This window comes from Phaseolus vulgaris, chromosome 4 (assembly GCF_000499845.2).
Source record: "Phaseolus vulgaris cultivar G19833 chromosome 4, P. vulgaris v2.0, whole genome shotgun sequence".
NCBI classification, from domain to species: domain Eukaryota; kingdom Viridiplantae; phylum Streptophyta; class Magnoliopsida; order Fabales; family Fabaceae; genus Phaseolus; species Phaseolus vulgaris.
The window spans coordinates 2,714,468-2,737,900 of NC_023756.2; the positions used below are offsets into that span (position 1 = coordinate 2,714,468).

The 23,433-nt window shown below is 28.4% G+C and overlaps 2 protein-coding genes across 2 annotated transcripts; one reads left to right on the forward strand and one right to left on the reverse strand.

The window, feature by feature from the left end:
- Positions 1 to 404: 404 nt before the first annotated feature.
- LOC137836848 (glucose-6-phosphate isomerase, cytosolic-like) lies at positions 405 to 10,308 on the reverse strand. The gene is made up of 24 exons (XM_068645610.1): positions 10,015 to 10,308; positions 8,728 to 8,804; positions 8,573 to 8,649; positions 8,305 to 8,386; positions 8,113 to 8,160; positions 7,710 to 7,865; positions 7,528 to 7,624; positions 7,327 to 7,369; positions 7,044 to 7,111; positions 6,862 to 6,946; positions 6,606 to 6,654; positions 6,399 to 6,471; positions 6,206 to 6,266; positions 5,521 to 5,587; positions 3,984 to 4,040; positions 3,834 to 3,887; positions 3,614 to 3,742; positions 2,905 to 2,968; positions 2,748 to 2,821; positions 1,756 to 1,809; positions 1,599 to 1,667; positions 1,229 to 1,318; positions 967 to 1,074; positions 405 to 715 (listed from the first exon to the last, which is right to left on the reverse strand). Exons 2-24 carry the CDS (start codon positions 8,776 to 8,778, stop codon positions 665 to 667), a joined length of 1,707 nt encoding a protein of 568 aa, XP_068501711.1. The 5' UTR covers positions 8,779 to 8,804; positions 10,015 to 10,308; the 3' UTR covers positions 405 to 664.
- Positions 10,309 to 12,344: 2,036 nt separating this feature from the next.
- Positions 12,345 to 13,142, forward strand: LOC137836599 (inactive LRR receptor-like serine/threonine-protein kinase BIR2). Its single transcript, XM_068645260.1, has one exon. It carries the CDS (start codon positions 12,345 to 12,347, stop codon positions 13,140 to 13,142), a length of 798 nt encoding a protein of 265 aa, XP_068501361.1.
- The last annotated feature ends 10,291 nt before the right edge of the window (positions 13,143 to 23,433 follow it).

The following is a 23,433-nucleotide window of genomic DNA, read 5'->3' on the forward strand; positions in this document are numbered from 1 at the left end:
GGTTATGGTTTTGTAGAGGTTAAAGGTAGGTAACTCATTTGCTAAGCATTTGAAATTAATTTTGCATCAGTTTTGAATAATTGACTGGATTTCAAGTTCTTTTCAGAAAATGTTTTCTGAAAATTCTGTTCCTTTATGGAAAACGTTTTCCAAAATATATTTCATGAATTCCAGAAAGGGGTGTTCCAAAAGCTTCCAGAAACAATCCAGAAATATTTTTAAAAAGGGTAAAATTGTCTTTTAGGAAATTGAGAAGGTGCAGGAAGCGTTTTGATAGGGTGCAGAAATAGTTTGACTTTTGTTGTATAAATGATCAGAGGCTGAAACTCTAATTTTAATTAGAACAGTACTAAAAAAATACATGTAAAAAACTGTGCTTAAGTTTTATCATACAGCAAACTATGTTTTGATAATTCAAAATCCATACTAGTTTTCTTCAAATGGCTTTCAAAATCCAACAAAACATTGAGCAATGATTTTCAAGACATCATCATTTCACAACAAAATTGAAGGATGGCTGTAACATGCCAGAACTACTTAATAAGTAGTCCAGAAAAAGAAGTTTGAAGGATGCTGTGTAACCTGTCACAGCTTATATGAGATTTGTAAGAACACTTTGATCCAATATCAACATAAAGAAGTAACATTCCTCAAGAAAAGGCAGTTATATCTGAGGTAAACGAGTTGGAAGATCAGCTGGTACATCTGCACTTGCCTGTCATACAAGCAAATCAATTCAGTAATCTTCTGAAATGAAGCAACAAGAACATGACACACACTCTTATTTATGAACCAAAAAACAAAAACCTTGATAAAATAACATGTTAATTCTTGAACTATGTTTAATCATCTTATATTTTCTAGATAAATGTTTATTGCATTCTCATCTAGTAGGAAATCGTTTCAACATCAATAAATATTAAATTAAGAAAATAATTCTTGGAATAGAATTAGGATCTGCCATACCTGAAGGTATCTTGTCAACATAGAAGTAGTACTGGAATTAAAGCCTTGGACTGGTTCTCCTTGTGTGCGAGATACATTGAGTTGCTTTCTCACTTGACTGGCTAATGACTGAATGAACATTATGAAATTCAGCAAAGTCAAATTAAAAAAAAATGTGCATATGACATGAAAAATCCCATCAGAGAGAAACAACTATAGCACAGAATATTTCTGTGCCAGGGATAGAAGTAAGAACATAAAGGATCATTTATCAACTACTTACCTTCCCAAGCTCCACTCCCCACTGGTCAAAAGAATTGATGCCCCAAATAAAACCTTCCACGGCAATTCTATGTTCATAGATTGCCAACAACTGGGAAAGCAGATAGGAGGTGATATTAGGGCTAAAAATTCAATTTTCACAGCCTCAATAAAGAAAGGCATTAGTATAAACTGCTCAACTATGGAAAATCCACATTTGACTGGAACATCAGTATATTCTATTGGGAGGTAAGATCTAAGGGTAGGAAAAGGATATTTTCTGGTTGGACATGCTCAACCAAAATATTCTACTGAAAAATTCAAATTCCTTCCAACAGGAATGAACTATTTCCTTTCTAAATACTATCATAATAAGTGGAGGGACTTCAAACCTGTCCAATGTTGTAAGCATTCAATGATGGAAGCAGAAGGCTGAGAGAAGGTCGATTCCCTGAGAATATCTGCAGCATGAAGAATACAGACAGTAAGGGGACTAGTGATTCAATAATTATAAGTCATGAAGTAGCACAGAAACAGAAGGAAAACTACCTTGTGTGGCACAAGATGTGGAGGAACATTCTCCTTCTGCAACTGTTCGGATGTCTGTTAAAAAAAGATTGATTTATTTAACCCTCAAACAAGTATAACGAGTGCATGTAAATACAGAATAGGACTGCTAAAAAATGCCAACATAGGAAGTCTTTGAGAAGAATGCTCATGAGATGAAAATTGTTCCAAACTGGATTTTGGCCCTTGGGTCACTGTGGCCAGAGTAAAAAACCCAGTATTTACCTCCCTCAGTCCAACCAAGTACATATCATATATTCTAGAAGGCAATGAAAAAGAGGATGACATCTCCAATCAGTTATATCAGATGAAATCCTTTGTTCTCCAATCAGTTATATCAGATGAAATCCTTTGTTCCGTAAATCAAAGGGTCTCTACCTCTCCAACAAATAAAAGCTAAAACACTCAATATGAATGATTTAACTTGTTGCATCAATATCAAGTAGTTCAGAGCATTATATGTTTTTATTTGTCCTGACCAGTGAGAGAGATTAAATTCAATCCCAATCTTATCAGCTGAACTTTTCTAATCATTTCTCTGTTTTTATTTAATTTCACATGCAAAAATCACTTGATAATGTCAATTCATCTTGAACAAAATTATTCTACATGTTTAGATATTTAGTGAGTGTTACAATATAAAATTTTAATATAAATTGTTCCTCGTGGGTTCTACACTTTTGAGACAATATATTACATATGACCGGTACACTTCCAAAAGAGTCAACAATTGTGCAACGACCAATTTAATTTAATTTCCAAATTCCATTTATTAGAAAGAACCATGAATTAATCGCTTCATTGTTTTATGATTTATTTTATTCTATTTTCTACCTTAGATATTGAGAAGAGACAAGCAATAAGACTACTTGAACCATAAATAAGAAAGAGAGCATAAATATAACTTCCATGAGGAAGCGCTCCATTTGTTTAGTTAATAAATATGAATTACATTAGAGAAACTACATGTGTACCTTCCCATAGGCAAGTGCATCTGGTTGTGCAAAAAAGTTTGACATTAGTTCATCATGGTTGCTCACCACCTCTCCTGCACAGAAAGTGCATGAATTATAAATTGCATGTCTCAAACCAAAATATCCAAAGTGAAAACATCAAACCAGCCATATTTACCACTCAAGTAAACAGGTTGCTGACTTTTCACAACCCCAATAAAGTCACAAGGAATAACACGTCCCTACAGAGCAGGAGATGGAGATAGATGTGTTATTTCACAACAAAGTCATTCATACTGAGATAACATCTATGTTGTTGAATTAATGAGCACATTGGATGCCACATATCAGAGAATGATTGTTATCAGACTACAAGGTACTTGAAGAAAACAAAAGAAATAAGCTTAAAGATTCCACTTTTTGGTATGATTGATCCCTCTCCCAAATTCTAATGAATAAATAATTTGTAGAAATTCTTTTATGTTATCCATAACAATTTTTGACATCCAGTTTATGCTAGGGATGCCCATGTATGGTATATATCCAAGCATGCCAAACTTCTGATTTGTTTTCAGGCCTAGTGAAAAATACTAAATGCAGTTTAAAATGAGCCATTCAGAAAATTTTGAGTTTAGAACTGATAGGAGAAAACTAACTCATGAAAGATAAACCATGAATGCATATGCAGTGTAAATGATCTTCCGAGTAACCACCACTTGACTCAAAGATCAGCATAGAGGAAGAATAAAATAATCTTCCATTAAATTTCCATATGGCCTTATGTCCTCATCAAACATAATACAGATTTTACCCAATCATTAACATGCAAACTGCACAATTTAGAATTCAAAATCAAATGACAACACATATCACTATCTGTATCTCACCTGGTGTATAAGTTGATAAAAACTGTGCTGCCCATTTGTTCCTGGTTCACCAAAATCAATTTCACCAGCCTCAAATGGTAGTGGCACACCATCAATTGAAACACCCTTGCCATTACTTTCCATGCTAACCTAGTTTGCACATACACTAAACAATATCAACAAAGAGAAAAAAAATGAAAATATGCATGAGCATCCAATTGCAAGGCAATAACAAAGATACCTGTTGAATGTGCGGGGCAAACTTCTCCAGGGCTTGAGAATATGGTAAGATAGCCTGGGTGTGAACCAAAGTTTCAGTTATTATAAAGGATCGATTAATAATAAAGAAACATAAGAAGTTGTTCAATACAACAAAAGGCAAGGTACTCACTCGGGCAGGATATCCAAGAAATGAGACATTCCATACACTCAACAGTCCCAAAAGCACCTGGCCCATTGACACAATTGAACATTTCATCTTGCATTTGTTAAAGGAACATCACTAATGCCAGTATAATCCCAAGAAAAGGAAAGATTGACGTGATTATTCATTACTCATTGATAGCAGTTTATTGCTTCAAAGGGAGAGTAGTTTTCAAACCATAGCCAATTCAAATTTTGGGAGCTACAAATTGTTCATCAAACAAGGTCAAGGAAGCACTAAGTAGAGAGAGAGCACTATGTAGAGAGAGACAGACAGAGAGTGAAATGAGGAAGAGAAAATATAGGAGATAAATGTCAATAAATAGGATGACAATTTGTTGGAGATCACATCAACCGGAGATATGACCAAATTATAATATATAATTAGGTGTAAGTCTCTCCTTATAAACTGGTTTTGTGAGGTTGAGTAGGGCACAAAGTCCACTTTCTAAGAAAAATGTTAAGCCTTAATAGTTACAAAGTAGTTTAAACCTAACTAACCCTACAAAACATGCTTGTAAAGCAAGGATTACTCCCATTTGTATTTGGTACTATCTCTAGTCAATTTGAGACTTGGGTTTTTCTTAGTTCACACTCTCACATTCAATACTAGTGAGCTTGGTAATGTAAACTGTTGGAGATCCCACATCGACTAGAGATTAGGACATTTCATCGTATATCAGTGGGTGCAACCCTCACCCCATGAGCCGGTTTTATGGGGTTGAGTTAGGCTTAAAACCCACTTCTTAACATGGTATCAGAGCCATTTTGAGCCTATCCTAATGAGTATTTGTTGGGTTTATCAGGTCACCCGCTATCGGGCCGTTATCGGACCACCCATAACATATATCTCCACGCACGAGTTGGTAGCCTCGGCGTGAGGGGGGTGTGTTGGAGATCCCACATCGACTAGAGATTAGGACATTTCATCGTATATCAATGGGTGCAACCCTCCCCCCATGAGCCGGTTTTATGGGGTTGAGTTAGGCTTAAAACTCACTTCTTAACATAAACCATGGTAAGTAGCCCCTTCAATAGAACTAAGATATGTTCTAATATCATCTTATAAAGTGGTTTAGGCCTAATTCAACTCTATAAAACCAAATTGTAAGATGAGAATTGTCCTCACATACGGTCTTTTTTCACTATTCTTAGCCAACAACTTGGGTTTTCCCAATATTAAGAAAAGGTTATATCACTATTCTTAGCCAACAACTTGGGTTTTCCCAATATTAAGAAAAGGTAGTCACATAACTATTTTTCTCCCAATTGACGTTGGACTCTATTCAAAGACTATATTCCTATTACAACAAAAAAAACAGCCTTTGACCTCCATTAGTAGCTTAAGCTTTTAGACATGACGATGAGTTGATTTTTGATAATTACTTTCCAGCCACTAGATTGAACAAAAATAAATGGCTTAAAATCAGTCTAACATGTCCAGGAGATCCATAAGAACAAAAAAAAACATTGAAACACACAAAGGCCGCTGTAGGGGTTCTTACAGGTAGATTCTTTTCAAACTGTTCTGAATACATATGCTGATCAATGCTGGAAGCCCCCTTTAAAAACCTTCAAAAAAGAAACGTGATGTCATATACAAACCAAGCATATGAACAAGAAAAGATGCTCCTTCTATCAAATAGGAACCAAGGAAAAATATAAAAATAGAAAAATAAATAAATAAAATGAATAGATGGATGAATCTTTACTGTCCTGGAACTAGGGTTACTAGCCAAGAGAAAACCATATTTCTTTCCATTAATTGCACAAAGAAAATATAGAAGCATTGGAGGCATTATAAATTAATTACTAACTAGCTATCATTACAATTTGGGGGTTTTCAACAAGATTTGGTTGTATTTTAGAATTACTGTGTAGGTAAAGACACTGTCTGAATACAGATTCAGGGACACATCCTCAATAGTTTTCTTATTGTATAGATTAAGAAAGCAGGAAGAGAATATGCACAGGAACATTGATAGCCATCTATGAAGTTGAATTTCCTTTTTTTCTATTTTTTAACTAAAAAATAGAAGTGATATAGGAAATGCAATGCTTGCTAGAGTGCATCAATAGTAAGTGCAAACAGTATACTAAAAACACAGCGAAAGAAGCTACAGTTAAGACCATTATTATCAGTGAAAAGAAATTCCTGCTATAGAATCATAGCAATAATAAATCACATACTTCTCAATTACTGAGAAACCATATTGTAGGGATAGTGGCAATACTCCAACAGCACTGCAGACTGTAAACAACACACCAAATAATAGTCAAAATCAAATTACTGGTCTTATTCAATAAAGGGCAGCCAGTGCCTAGGCTCCCACCTAGTAAGATCTAGGAACAGTAGGCATGTGCAAAGAAAAAAAAAGATTACCACTATATCGGCCACCAACCCAGTCCCAAAATGCAAAAGCATTATTAGGATCAATGCCAAACTTTTCCACAAGCTGCATCAGGAATGAAGACAACAGAAAAAGGCTCAAGCCTGAACAATTGATATATGTCTTCACACGGAAGCCACACAGAACTTTTAACAAAACTTGATGAGCTAAACAAAAGAAAAAAGAACAAATAGCCATACTGTGAGATTGGTACTGACTGCCACCATATGTTTTGCAACTGCTGAGGGCCTGAAGGTAAAATAGAATGATAAGCCAATCTTCAGATTACATTTAACATTTCTATTTTACATAACTATGGATATGTTTTGAAGGAGACATTAAGAATGGGGGCATAATGCTTATAATACTAAAGTCTAAAAGGTAAAAGCCCAGAAAAAGAATCAGATTGAGAATTATACTATTACCCTTGAAAAATAGTTTTAACACTACACTTACCCTAGGGCAGAAGAAATCCATTCCCTGAGTGTTCGGGCATTCAACATGGTTTCAGCAGTTGTAAAAGTCTTTGAAACAATCACCACTACAAAAAAAAAGTTACAACAGTGTAGAAAACAAGATGAAATCCCAGTCTCTTAAGTCAAATATCATGTAAAAAGGAAAGCCAAAACCATATTTACCTAGGGTTGTTTCAGGATTTAATCCCGTGATATTTCTAGCAACATCAATTGGATCAACATTTGCAAGACTGCATATACAAGCATATATTGATTCCATGATAAGTTTAATATAGTGAAGAGGTTGATCTTGTCACCACTAAATGAGATAAAAAATAATATAAAATGAAAACGAGGGGAGTGGGGGAGATCAAGATTAGCTTGCATAGACAGATTTGTGTAGTTTACTAAGTAATGGATGGCAACAAACCAGACTTCAAAAACCAAAGTGATATCGGATACTTACAAGCGTAGCTGACGCCCTCTTGCAGATTCAATTGCTTCAGGATCTGAATGATGTGATAGAAACCATTTTCAGTAATTCTACTTGCTTGAAGATAATATGCATGGTCGTTATGTTCATCAACAAATGTACTAAAAAATTACAAATATAAGAAGAAAGGCTAATTATGTGAATACCACCAATAAACTAGAATGAGTCAACAACCTGTTTGAAGAGCTGTGTGCACAAATAATGGACCTAAGAAACTGCCGCCAATACCAACAGCAATAACATCCTTCAATTCCTTTCCTGTAGCCCCAACCTACAAAAATATAATGTATACTCTTAATTCTACATCAACAATGTCCATATACCAAAAAACAACAAAAAAATGGTCAGTATATTACCCAAGATCCACTGCGGATCTGCTCAGTAAAGTCCTTGATCTTGTCAAGAACGTTCCAAACATCTGGGACAACATTCTTTCCATCACTCTGTATAACAGCATCTCTCGGAGCACGAAGAGCTACATGAAGTACTGATCTATTCTCAGTGCTGTTTATCTGAAAGTCCAAGAAAATTAACAAAAGAAAATGTGATAATTCAGAAAATGTGGCAATTGTGTTGACATCATATATGCATGCAAACTTTTTTCACTACAAGGTTTCACAGAGTAGAAGCAGGAATTTCAGAAACCATTTAATAAAACCATAGTAGAGAATTAACACCCTTGTTCCAGATGGAGCAAAAATTTTAAATGCAAGTATGACATGACCATACAACTCATTGGCTCAGTATACAGGAACTTACATGCTCCCCATTGTACATCCGGTTTATCTTTTCCTTGACGGAAGCAACCTACATCACATCCAGAGATATAATTATCAGATGATTGCATTTCAGTTTGATAATGAACCTTTATTTTTCTAAAAGAAGGACATACATGACTGAGGGCCACAAGATAAAACATGTTGTCCAAATATCTAGAATGAGTGAACTAACCTCTGCCAATTTGAAGAGTTTTTCCTTTGTTTCAAGAGTGGCTAGCTGCCTTGAGTAGTCCAATAGAATTCCATCAAATTCACTTCAAAGAATGCAAAAGTCCGAAGGTTATACATCAAGACATTGCAAGCAGAATGTAGTGACCCAACTTTTTCAGCATAAAATATTTTCAATTCCTAAATGCTAATCTCCTAATTTTATTGGTACACCTAAAAAAAGAATATAACAGGTCCAAAGTTTATAGTGTTTCATAAATTAAGCATCATACACCACCATTGACCGGGATCTCTCGTCATCGCTCAATAAATCACGTAAGTGACTCTTTTTAACATCCTCAGCATGGGCCTGCATAAATGAGATGCAATTAGTAGAATGTTTCACTACCTCTGAATTATAAGTATCTAGGAAGTGATTATCGATCACCTCTAACTCCTTCCATGGCTGAGTGTCACAGATGAGAGTGGACGAAGCCATTTGGAATTATAATTGATGAAATTTTCCTGCAGATGAAGAAAAACTTACAGGTGAAGATAAACAAACAGAAAACAACAACAAAAAATATGTTGAAGCCTCTACTTTGAAGAACTTTAGAGCACGTCTTTAGCCACATATTTTAATAGGTCCTAATCATGCTAATTTACACACAGTGAAACCTAGTCTCTAAAATTTATATCATATGTATAGACTACATGACATATAGGTACATGGTCAATACTAATAACAAAAAAAGTATGAAATCTCAATAGCCTTCCATATGTTGAAGAACTGGAATGCCAAAGACAGACTGTCTAAAACAATTAAAATCAAATCCAATGCCAAAAAAAGATGTAGTTTTAAGCTGGAAGGCATGTATGGTACATGAAATGAAACCAACTATAAGATGCTTATTGCAAGAATGATAATCCTATTGGCTTCCATTTGTAGAAGGATAATTAATTTCTAAGATATGATCCCTTAAAAATTAAGAAAAGAAAACAACTTTAATCTTATAGGATAGCAACTGTACCAGAGATTTGTATTCCAATAATTCTATTTGATTCTATATACTATAAATATTGATTCATAAGAAATAAATCATTTCCAAATAGAAAACCATAGAATAACTATTTCATTCGTTAAATACCCGCTGAGGTCAGGCTGCGGCATCCGTTTAACTTCCATCATGAAGAAAGAAATAACACAACAAAATGGCTAAAGATTATTCAAAGACTAAGCAAACTTAACACTGAACCAAGTTTCTTTAGACCAACAACTCACAAGCTACATGCAAAGAATTAGGTATTCAATTCACTTTAGCTACTAATTTTCAGTAAATCAACTGATACTCAAAACGAAAGAACAAGCAAAATCAGTAACCAGATTTGGAATCAGGTCCATTCAGACATGCACCTTACATATAAACTCAAATGAAGTTTCATAACAAAAACCAACTCAACTGAATCAAAATATGCATTGATAAAAATTGAAATACCAAATGAGTAACTAAGAAAAAACAAAATCAAAACAACAAATGCAAACCCTCAAAATCCAAATAAAATCATCAAATTCACATAACCCATCAAAGCATGAAACTTAAAAACAACATATAAGAACATGAGGATGCCCTCTGCTTCAAAGAAGTTCAATGTTGAAAACAATAAACAGAGCATCCAGACACGTGGCATTGTCGGGTATAAGCGTGAAAACAGAGAAATGGGTTCCGTTCCAAACCTGAAAAATGAATGAACTTTGGGAAGAAATGAAGATGGGGTGCTATGAAAAAGGATTTGGAAGGCAAAAAGATGGTGGCGATCAGAAAAAGCAAAAGTGGGTTGGGATTTGAAAGTTGGTTTTGATTTGAAGCAATGTTATTGTATTGTGTGAGAAAGAAACAGAGAAAAGGTGGCAGATTCAGGTTGTGTGTGGATGGAAATAGATAATTTGAAAGCTCACGGGAATGGACCTTAAAACTCGTTATGGCACACAGATACACGACCATAGGAGTGGTATCAACTGTAACCAAACAAATGTTTTTTTTTTAATATTTTTTATCTCAGAAACTAATATGACACTGAAATATAACTTTAATTTGGTCATTTTATTTTTTATAATATTTTTTTATTTAACTCATTTATGCAAATGAAGATAAAGTTTTCTCAGATAATGTAATTATTTTTCAAGAGTTAAGTTTATATTGTTAAGTAAAATATGAGTTTAATTTCTATATGTTGTCTAATATTAAAAACAAACATTGTAAAGCTATTTTTTAAAATAGTTATCATAAAATATTATCATTTATTATTAAAAAATGAAATGACTAGTATGCGTTGATATAAGAATTTTAAAAGACTAGTAGATTTATTGTAATTATTGGTTTAAATGAGTTATTGATAATTATATATTTTTGTATTTATTATGTAATATATGTATTAGACATATATATTAGCTTTTTCTTATTAAAGTTGTGTAATTTTGAATATACGACTTTAATTTTAATTAAATAATATTAAAGTTGTGTCATTTTATACAACTTTATTTATAATTAAAAATATATATATGATTAGAAACAAAGTCATGGTACACCTATATAACTTTCTTATAATAATAGAAGTAGTTTTTTTTAGCAAGACTTGAGATTTATTATATTATATTATATTGTTTATACATAGTTATGTATAATATATATATATATATGAAAATTTTATTAAAATGGTGCAACTTTTAATGTATATTATCGAAATAAGTAATTTTTTAAAAATTATGTATGAGTAAATCGTGTTTACCATATATACAACAACGATATTAATAATTTGATTTAGATTTCATATGTTAATTTCCTACTAGATTATAATTTTTTTAAGTTTACATTATAAAATAATAATATGTTACTTTTCATAGAAAAAATCTTAAACTTTAATACTTAATATAATTTTTATTCTTATTTAAAAAAGTGAACTCACACTACTCTAACCCATGCAAACAAGCACAAGATTCTTAAATAAAGAAAAAATCAAATTGAAAACTATGTAGATTTTTATTTTTTTATCTTTGAAAATTAGTTATGTTTTGAAAATTACAAAAAAACTTACAGATTTTTACTTTTTGAGAACTAAATTTATTGGTATATAAAGATTTACAGAAGTTTGATCAGGGATAAAATCGGAAAGTTATATATATTTATGTGATTTTTTTAAATTTTCATATTTATACTCGCTTAATCTTCCATGCACATTCTTCAAAACAAACTTATACCATCTATTATTTTTCCTATTTTTTTTATAGAAGCATGTTACAATTTTTAATATTATTAATGTGCTATATGGATCACGGGCCTAGGTAATATTTATCCACTGGTACATAATTCGTTGTTGTGCTGGTAGCCTCCTAATCCTTTGAATTTTTTCCTCTCATTCCGTGTGGTTTCTGTCAGTCGGGTACCTACGATTACGTTCCGACGCTCAAGTCAGTGCTAGTATTTTAGTATGTCTTTTTAATATATGAAAAATGTACATTTTTTTTCTTCAAAAGTATTATTGATAGGTTGACTTGGGTTTTTGCCTGTATAGATCAGTTCATCAAGACGTGTACAGTGATCTTCACATCGTGTGTAGTGACCTCCTAATATTTTGGAAGTATATTTCGAAGTATGTCTTTCAATCATTCAAGTTTAGTTACAACTGTTTTTTTATTAACCATTTGTCATTTGTTATATTGTGAATGTGGTTTATCTCAGTCGTCAGATTATTTTAATATTCTATCATATCAATATATTATTATTTTAACAATTATTTTAATATTTTTTCAATATTATATTATTTTCAATATTATTATTCTATCATATCAACAATTCTATACAATAATAATTTTCCTTCTTTATACTCGCTTAAACTTCCACGCAAATTCTTGGAAACAAACTTATACCATCTACTCCTTTTCCTCGTGGTGCAAAGAGTCACCCAAACACACGCAGTGTCAATGTTCAAACGTTGCCAGAATCAAAAACTAGTTAAAAGGGGAACCTTTATCACCATGTTAGAACCAAGTAGGGTTGTTTCAGCTCAATGTTTCGCAGGAACATGTTGTGTTCTTCACTGTTCGTGCTCACCTTCTTGGGTTTTCTCTCGTTCTTCGCTTCATCCCAGGTGGCAGACGACGTTGAATGTCTGCGGGGCATCAAGGCCACCCTCTCCGACCCTGAGGCTAGCCTCGCCACGTGGCGGTTCGGCAACACAACCCCTGGTTTCATCTGCAACTTCGAGGGCGTGACTTGCTGGAACTCATCAGAAAACCGGGTCTTGGATTTGGAGCTCCAAAGCTTCAAGCTTTCGGGTCGGATCCCCGAGTCTTTAAAATACTGTGGGAAGAGCCTTCAAAGGTTGAGTCTTTCTAACAATTCTTTATCCTCTGAGATCCCAATTGAAATCTGCACTTGGCTTCCGTTTTTGGTTTCTGTAGATTTTTCCAGAAACAGACTTTCTGGGGCTATTCCTCCCTCGTTTTCCAATTGTTCATATTTGAATGAGTTGGTGTTGTCAGATAATGAGCTTTCTGGGGCAATTCCCACTGAGTTTGGGAGTTTGAAAAGGCTTAAGAAGCTTTCTGTGGCTAATAACAGGCTCAGTGGGATGGTTCCTGCTTCTTTGAGTGGGTTTGGTGAGGAAGATTTCAAAGGGAATAAAGGGTTATGTGGAAGTCCTCTTGAATCCATGTGTGGTGGGATGAGTAAGAAGAAGAGGGTTGCTGTTATTGTTGCTGCTGGGGTGGGTGGTGCTCTTGTATCCTTGTTGCTCTCTTTAGGGTTCTATTGGTGGTGTAGTAAGATCACTACAAACAACAAAATTGAAACAAATTCTAAATAAATTAATTAATTAATTAAACAACTTATTTTCCTCAATGTTCGGGATCTCAGTCCAAACACTTAGGTATGAGTTCGGGTTTTGGGCAAATATCGTCCAAAGGGTAGGTCATGAGCTCGATAAAGATACAGGTAGACAGTTCAAAAAAAATAGTTAAAATAGAAAGAATATTCTGATTGTTGTTGGGAATAAAGTAATTACCAGCACCACTCGAGAATAAAAGTGCACGTGAACAAAATGTTTTATTGTTGTTAAGCACTTGAAAATAAAGGTGCACGTATGTTTTCCTGTTATGAGTATATGCTTTCTATTGAGATTATATTTTCATTAGTGAAAACTATTGAAGGGATGTCTATAACATGGGTTTGAGACCCAAAGTAAAGGTACATTGTTTCTGAATATTTGAAATTGAAACTAATTTGATATCTTGAAACTGACTTGATCGTCAGGTAGAGCTCCATTTATCCCAACGAAGCGACATCCCAAAACAACAATTGGAGACAAAATAGAAAAAAAGCTTGTTTGTTTAAGGTCAACCGACGATAACACTCACAAAAAGCTTAATTTATGATTTTTAAATCAAACACACTTAAAGATTTATGCTTTATATTCTTATCTATGATTAATGTTACTCATTCTCCACACAATCATTAAATAAATAATAATTTTAAAAAAATAAAAAATATTATATTAACTAAATTAAATATTATTTTAAAAATTATAAAAATATTGATATTCAAATTATTTTTTATTATTATATATTTTTAAAAATTCATATCTAAAACTTCAATAATTAATTAGATATTATTCTAAAAAATATTTATTAATAATATAAATAAACAACTAATTATCCTACATAATGAGTCTAAGGACATATTATGCTTTGTTTTTTATTGAATTTTAGAAGGTAAATATGAAGTATGAAGTGTGAAGTGTCTTATTATATGGTGAAGTAAAAGGTATCATGAATTTAGTTCTCTACTTTACTCATGAAATTAGAAAACAATCTAAAATTTACAAAATGAATTAGGATACATTGAAGACATTTTATCTGAAGTAGTCAACTTCATTAAAGAATGGCATGATTTTTCTTCTATAAATCACTTTTATCTATGACAATTTTTTGTGGTGGAAAAGGAACAAAGAGATAGAAAGAAAATGGTGTAAAAAAGTTAAGATGATAAAACAAGAATCAATTCCATATATTTTTTTACTTGGATTTTCTCAGATGAATATTTTCTTCATTAAAACTTGATGTTCTTTTATAGTTTAAATTCTCCCCTACTTTTTTTAACTGAGAAATGTTTCAATGTCCAAAAACATATAACTCGAAACTCTAACATTAAAAAAACTTTACTTTTAATTAAAAACATAGAATTTATAATTAAAAAAAAATAGAAAAACCATTTTGATTTTGTTTAAACAGTTTCCTATTTTTGTTAGTCTTTTGAATTTATACAAGTCTTTTGTGTATTTTGTTTATGATTCTCTAGCAATTAATTTGCATTGACCGTGGACTTTTACCAACCTCACCTTAAGAATCTTTTCAAAAGTGCTTTTCACTTTCCAACCCATACCACACTGCTAAATCAACTTTTGGCAAATAAAAGAAATTGTAGAAATGGACTTCATAACTATAATTTACTTTTAGGTTAAACAATGACATGAAAAATCTCAATATAGTTTGAGAGTAGATGGACCATTGATTCAATCAAAGTGGAAGTGAAATTGATTAACCAAATAGGGATTAAGAAGGTGAAATGACATTAAGTGCTTAAGTATGTTACTTTTATTAGAGTATTCCTTCCAACAAAATTATTAAATAAAAATTAATTTTAAAATAAAAAATAATTAACTATTTTAGATTAACTAAATTAAATATTATTTTAGAAATTATAATAATAATTGATATTTAAGATCATTTTTATTATTAATAAAATTTATAAATTAGTTTCTAAATTGATATATAATTAGTTACCAAAATTTTAACTACTAATTATTTTATAGTCTAAAGTTGGTAGCTAAAACCTTGGTATTTATTTAGATATCAATTTAAAACTAGTTTGTAAATTTGATTAATAATAAAAATTCCTTTAGATACTAATATTTTTTTTAATCTCTAAAATATTATATAATTTAGTCGGTTTATTTACTAATTTTTTTTTGTTTCTATAGTTAGTTTTTATTTAATATTTTTATATTTTTTATTTTTTTAGTAATACTTTTTTATGTGATGGCAAATGATTGTTGTTACTTGAAATGTCAGTCTAATTGAGATGTCAAGTAACATGCATAGTGATGCCTAACATTAAAACTTTTTATTAAAAAACTTTTTATTAAAAAAAAGTGTTTGGTTATTTTATCCTAATTATTAATTTCCATTGACGAGTTTTCTAAATATTTGAGTGTTTATTAATTGATATTATAGTTGATAATAAGTGTTTTAGAAAATAATTACCTAGAGAAGTGTATATGGGTTGATTTAAATAAATTTGGAATAAAATTAAATTCAAACTAAAAAAAAATATTTGTCTAGATTTTTTTTAAAATTGCACAATGTAAAATGAACCAACAATAGCAATTTGGTTTGAATTTGTTGAATTCTCTTGCCTTGCATATGTGTAAAATGGTCTTTTGAGATTAAAAAATACATTATTTAATAAATTTACACACCTAATTTTATCATTATAACATGTAAAGTATATTTCTTTTATCATCGATTAAATCATAAAAAAAAATACTTGATTATTTCGCAAAATTTTTTGGTAGGACTTGATTTATTTAGATTAAGAGTTTGGTTTTAAAGTAAACAGAAAATGTAATTCTTTTTTGAAAATATATTTATAAGTAGATTTAAAAAAAGTTATTCTTGATTTATTTCAAATATCATACTCTAAATTTCTAAATGTATTATTTTGTCTTTAATATTCTTAGTCGATTAATCATTATTTTTTATAATTATATTATTCCAATAAAAAAACAAGTGAATATAGTTCTTAATTTTGGTAAGTTCTTATTTCTTCTATTTGACTTTTTTTTTTAACTTGTGGAAGCTATATGCTTCTTATATGTTGAAATCAACTAAAGAATAGAAATGTAATATTAATATGAACAAATGAAGATTTTGGTTGTCTATTTGGAGATTATATCATATTACTTTGGAAATTTTTAGACTTTGAAAGTTTAATTAGAGTGGTAAAGTTTCTATAACTATTAATAATAAAAAGGTGATGGATATTTATTAAATTTATAAATTATAAATAAAATATTAGACGTAATTAGTTTTACTAATGCAATTAAATTAGAATAATTTAAACTAATATTTTCTTTGAAAAGGTGTTGATCAACAACATAATTTTCTTAAATTCCACATTAAATAATATGAAATATTCAAACTATGTAGCTATTTCTCAAAATAATTAAACACTTGTAACCTTATCATATAAAATGTCGTGTACTACTAAGACAAGAATAATCTTGATGAAAAGAGATTTGTTCAAAGCCATAAAATGTTTCACAAAAATACAAATCGTTCAATAATTATTTTTTAATACTTTTTTTTATATGTTATCCTTTTTCCACAATCACAATCACTTTGATGCTTTTTTTACTTAAGAATTACTCCATAAATAAAGGGGTCATGTCTTCATAATTAAAAAATAAACTCTCACATCACAAACAACAACATCTTAAAAATTAATTATATTTTTTATCTTTAATTTATCAATTTATTACGAATTTTGTTTCCAATTTTCTGTAATGTTATAGATTTTGCCCTTTTTCATATATTTTTTATAACTCGAAAATGTTAAGGATTCTTAATGATTTTTGAACTGCTGATGAATGCACTTATTTTAAAAAATTATTTTTACCAATATTAATAGATTTTAGCTGTCATTATTAATAAGGGTTTATTTTAAATACATCGTTCTTCTGGGTGTGTTTGAAATTGAGACGTGGGTGTTATTAAAATAAAAGAAAAATTTATCAATAAAAACTGTTAAAAGATGTTATTTACTAAATAAAAATAATTTAAAATATATTATTTACTATAAGAAAATCATTAAATAGTAACTAAATTTAGAGAGAAAAAAATTAGTCACTGTATTAACTAAATTAGATACTAATTTAGAGATTAAAAAATTATTCATATCTAAAGTGATTTTTATTATTAATAAAAAATTATAAAATTATTTCTAAATTTGTATTTAAATTAGTTATCTAAGTTTTAGCAACTAATATTTTAGATTTTAAATTAGTTTTTAAAAGTTTAATAGACATTAATTTAGAATATAAAGTAGTAAGTAGCTAAAACCTTGGTAGCTAATGGTTAAATACCAATTTAGAAACTATTTTATAAATTTTTATTAATAATAAAAACTACTTTAGATACCAAAATTTGTTAGTTTATAAAATGGTTTCTAATTTAATCAAATAATAATTAATTATTTTAATCTTTAAAATTAGTTTCTATTTAAAAAATATTATTACTTGATATGTCAGCCTAGTTGAGATATAAGTAGCATAATGATGCCTAACATGAAATTTTTTTATAAAAAAAAAATGGTTTTTATTGATAGATAGTACTAATCATTGTCTCTTAATCAAGTAGCTTTTAGTGTTTAAATTAGATGATATATTTTTTTATATGAAATAAATTATATTAAGAAGTTTGTGAAATAATTGAAACAATATAAATAGTGAATTGATTGTTTAAATTCATAATAAACATAAGTTTGGTGCTTATAGCAGTTTGTTGAGATGGTATTTCTCTGTATGGTAAGTGCATACATTGTTCATGTAAACTGAATCAATTATTTAAGTGTGACTTATCACCTTATGAAATCAAAGTGAAAGATTTAAAAGTGAGGTATATATATATTACCTTAATTGTATCATGCAACTAATCAAAATGCAATATATGATGTGGATATAAAAAAAATAAAGAAAAAATATTTAAAAATAAAATAAAATTGTTTTTTGATAAGTTGTAAAAATAGTTTATGAACAAAATAAAAAAATAAATAATTATATAAAAGGGTTTCTAAAAATGAAAATATGTATAAATTGATTTTGATTTGTAATAAGGAAATTAATTTTGTTTTTTTTCTTAAATCTTTTATTGAGAAGTTCATAAGAAAAGGTTTATAATAGAATATCAATCAACAATAAGAAGAAGGTCCACACCTTTTTGCTTTACCAACTTATACACTTTGAAGGTCCACAACTTGAAGATAACTTTCATGGGACTAATCTTCAAGTACAACAGAAGCTATATATCTTTCATATAGGCCAAAAGAATATTATTTAATATATTTCAATATATATTAACTTCTAAATCTACGATTTACCTAAGTTTTAATATAAAAAATTAGGTTTGAATGAATTTTGGAAAGTTAATACATTACTTTTTATTTTCTTATATAATTTTTTTTTCAGAACCGAATAATTATGGGAGATATTTCTTTATCTCAATCTCCTAATCAGTATTTTTTAGTTTTTAAATCTTTCATTCTTTAAGATAAAAATACGTGAATGACGTTCAAGTAAGTTTAGGTTCGAATATAAAATTGAATATATATGTAAGTAAAGAGTTAAAAATTCATTATCAGAGTGTTTACCTATTTATAGTGATTAATTTGAACTCCTACTTATAGGAGATTAAGTTAGGTCCATATAAACGAAGTGTTTTTAATCATGATGATTTTAGAAATTGTTTAATGTTATCATTTATTAAGCATACTTAAATCCTTGATTAGTTTTTTTTAGATTTGAGAGGCCGAGATGCTAATAACATCGACTTCTTGGTATCTTGATATCTCTTTTGTATAAAAGTAGTTAGTTGAAATATTTAAGAAAAATTCTTTTATTTTATTTCTTGATATTTTGTTTATTATTTATACTTTTGTATTTTGTTTCTTGTAATGTTCAATAATTTTCTTATATTTTCTAAATTTTTTAAAGATTAACTCAAATGGACAAAATATTACAGGGAATTAAAAATTTAAAAATGGATACATTACAAACACTAAAACAATATATAAAATCCAAAATACAAAAAACTGTCCAAAAAGTTAGTTTAAAAAAATCTTAAGACAGAAAACTGTATTCTATAATTACCAAAACATATTTAAACCCACATATTATGCAGACAGAATCTTTAGGTGATGAGTAGGTTTGACCAGAGTGGTTAAGACTTTTTCAAATGTTGTCATTCTATTTATTTATTGAAAAAAATAAACTAACATGTGAAATGTATATGGCTTAACTACCTTGTAAAAATCATATATATTTATCCAATTATAAGGTTGTTTAACTAATCTCACATGCATGCAACCAAAAGACATGAATTCAATCAATGATATAATGATATATAGAGAAAAAAATCTATCTAAAATAAAAATCAATTTTTAGATACCAAAATAATTAATTACAATAGTAATTAAATTAGAGATCATTTTAGAAAAAAAAAATCTAAATTAGTTTATATTATTGTTAAATAGTTTCTAAATTGGTATCTAATTAGCAGCGAAAGTTTTTGCTACCAAATTTATAAACTAAATAATTGGTAGTTAAAATCTTGATTGCTAATTAGATACCAATTTAAAAACTATTTAACAAACCAAATTTTTTTTTTCTAAAATGGTCTCTAATTTAACTATTATTGCAACTAATTATTTTGACCTCTAAAAATTTGTTTCTATTTCATGATTTTCTGGTAGGGGAGGGAGAGAACTAATTAAGTATACAATAATTTCAATTTTAGTGTTATTTGGAGTGATGCTTTGGGATAATGTGCTTAGCTTGATTCTTTTTTAAAAGTGAGATTATGTTTAATGAACCTTTTAAATGAGACAAATTAAGTTAAATGGAAAAAAATTGATTATTTAAAAATTATAAATGTTACATATAAAATAAAATTGATTATCCAAAATTTCTATTTCTTTTCTAAATTTTTGAATTCATTTTCTATTTTTTTTCAATCAAAACGTACATATTAAAAAATGACAACTTAAGAATAATCCCTATTTATGAAATATTTATGTTTTTTTTTCTTTGTTTTACTCGGCATTAATGAAATATAGTGTGGAATTAAATATGAGTAATGAGAATGGGAATTTCGAAAAATCATAGATGATCATTTCATGGTTCTTTTATTTCATTTTCTTTAGTTTTTGTGTTAGTGTAAAGTCATGAGCATCTAAACACCTTATTGTTAGAGGTTGGTATAATAATTGAAGTCATGTATTATATTATTTTTTTTCAATATTATTTGTTTATTTATTTAATTAATTTTACCTTATTATTAGTGTTTGTTTGATTTGATAAACCAAATAATCATTTCATAATTTTAATTGCGAATGAAATCTCCTTAAATAATCAAGGTATTTTCTTATTAATAAATCAAGTTAAAATCAATCTCGTAAATCATTGAATTAACTGCATAATAAAATTTGGGAATGAGTTAATTATGGAAGAGATAATTAAATCAGTTTTCGAGAGATCTTTTATCTCTTTACAATTCTTTATCCTTTTCTTCTATTCTTAATTTCAGTCATTTGATTGCTCTTTGATCTTTTATCAAAAAAATCTAAAAAAAATTATTTGGTTCTTTTATTTTATTTTATGAAATATTGGTTTTATTTTTTTTCTCTTATTCAAAAAACCTATAATTAGTTGTTTCTTATGAAATAATTATATAACAACTCTCCATTTTCTATACTTGAATTTCTATTAAGGTACTACTTAGGATAAATTGGTAAACTTGGTAAAAAGCTCTTAAGATATCATATCATATGTTAGTGATTAATGTTAAATTATACCTAAGTGGTTTAAGTGAATTTTAACATCATATCACATGTTATGATTAATGTTAAATTATCCCTAAGTAATTTAAGTGAATTACCTATTACTAAGGGTAAAAGAGTCTGACATGGGTAAGTATCGAATTAGTTTAAACATATTAATATTAATGTTTTAGGTTATTACAATATAAGAAAATCATGAAATAGAAATTAATTTTTAGAGAAAAATAATAATTAGTTGCTATAGTGGCTAAATTAAAAAATATTTTAAAAATAAAAAAAATGGTTTCTAAATTAGTTTATATTATTGTTAATTGATTTTTAAATTGGTGTTTAATCCAAAGTTTTTGTTACTAATTATTTAGATTCTAAATTTGGTAGCAAAAACCTTGGTTGCTAATTAGACACCAATTTAGAAACCATTTAACAATAATAGAAACTAATTTAGAAACCAAACATTTTTTAGTCTCTAAAATAGTCTTAAATTTAATCACTATAGCAACTAATTATTTTTTGTTTCTAAAAATTGGTTTTTATTTCATGATTTTCTCGTAGTGTTAGAGAGGTATATGATAGTAACTAGTCAATAAAAAAAATTAATTGAAAGAAACTTTAAGAAACTACGTGGTTGATAATTTTAGAATGAATACTAATCAATCTTGTAAATAATGTTAAATTGATTAAATGAGGTATATAGGTGTTTTGGATTAAATGTTAATTCATTAGTTATTTTGTATATTTCATTAATTTCAATTCGTTGTGTATTATTTGTATTATATTTCGATTAGTTGCAATTGTATTTTAATATAGAGTTGATAATGTTAAAAGATAAAAAAAATATTAAAAAACCTGTTGAAAAATTGTTCAAATATTTATGTTTTAGATTTTTTATTTATTTAAATGTAATATATTAAAAAGTGTGACACCAAATTCACAAGGAACATTTTCTTTTCCAAGTTCTATATGTTGTAGTGATTATTTTGAATAATTTATTTATATAAATATAAGTAATAAATACATAGTTTTGCTCACATTCATATTAATGCATGTTAGCTGGGTCTGGAACTATTGCTATTAAATAGTGTCTGTCCAATACATTATAGGCCAACACACTTTTGAATTCGCCTAGGTTAGGTCTATTTAATGTTAGACTATAATTTATTCATGGGAATTTTTTTAAAAATCTGAATATTAAAATACATTAAAAATAAAAATTTTATTTAACAAGTTAATTCCTCTCTCCTTTTATACACACAGTTAAATTAATTCTTATTTTCTAAGTCTTATATCATTATAAAAAATAATAAAAAATATATAAATGATATAATTTTAATATATTGTATCTGAAAAAAATTATATTATAAATATTTAAATGTTATAATTTTGTACTATAAAAATGGAAAAATAGAAAATAGAATAATGCAAATAAGATATATCTTAAATTTTAGTCAAAATTAAATGTTAGACGTTTAAAACAAAATTGAATGAAAAACAATCACTTTAAAAAAGAAATTAGTGGTACATGTAATATTAATTTTACAATTTGTGATTTTATCAGTTATAAAGACTAAATAATAAAAAAATCAAATCAACAAACTAGTCCACTCCATCAATGATCAGTCTAATTTGAATAATATTAAAAGTTAATGATTATGAACCTTATAAAAAGTTTTATATTATCATTTAACCAAAATTATGGTTAATATAAAATTTAAGATAAGTAAGAATTTTGCAAACTTATTATACGTCATAATTTGTGTTTAAATAATTGTGTGAAACTATTTAATTACAAATAAATTTACACACAATATATGGATAGTTTTCTCTGATATAATCTTGTTACAAGCATGTTCTATTTCCCTCAAGATTGGTTGGTAATTCATATCACATTTTCTAAAAACATTTTTATATTATTGTTAAATCACATTCAAAGTAAATTTAACATGAGACAAAAAAAATTAAGCTAAAAAATAAACAAATATTAAGATCTTACAAGATTTTGATTTGATGAAAACTCAAAAAGAGATAATGTGTCATTTACCATCTTAATCCATGTTGAACATAAACCCAACACAAGACAAAATTCACATATAACATGTCTTAGAAAGAACAACTGCACTAAGATAAACTTATCTAACAAGATATTTATTTAATGAAAACTTCAGAAGTAAGAACTTTGACATAAAATAATATTAAATCACATTAAACACAAATCTAGCACAAGAAACTGCATTAAGAAATGTTTAAATCCTTGTTACCTTATTAAGATATATGTTTACATTTAATAACTAACTGTGCATCAAACAAAATTACCTTAAAAAAGACATGCAGTGAAGTTACAATCACTAAAGCAACTTGTTTTGTTTACTATTGAAAAAGACAAATAAAAACACTAATTATCTTAACAAGAACATAACTTAATGCAACAAAAAGAAAAATGTGAATAAAAACCACAATAAAATGTGTTGTTTGTATCAAATTGTATTCAT

Bases quoted from the DNA above. Each gene is read 5' to 3' on its own strand.
- LOC137836599 (XM_068645260.1), top strand. From the start codon at position 12,345: ATGTTTCGCAGGAACATGTTGTGTTCTTCACTGTTCGTGCTCACCTTC.
- LOC137836848 (XM_068645610.1), bottom strand. From the start codon at position 8,778: ATGGCTTCGTCCACTCTCATCTGTGACACTCAGCCATGGAAGGAGTTA. The intron at 2,822-2,904 runs GTAAATATGGCT...CTTTCTGTGCAG, and splicing joins GCAACCTGTTTACTTGAGTG to GAGAGGTGGTGAGCAACCAT. The intron at 1,810-2,747 runs GTACACATGTAG...TTTTTTTAACAG, and splicing joins ATGCACTTGCCTATGGGAAG to ACATCCGAACAGTTGCAGAA.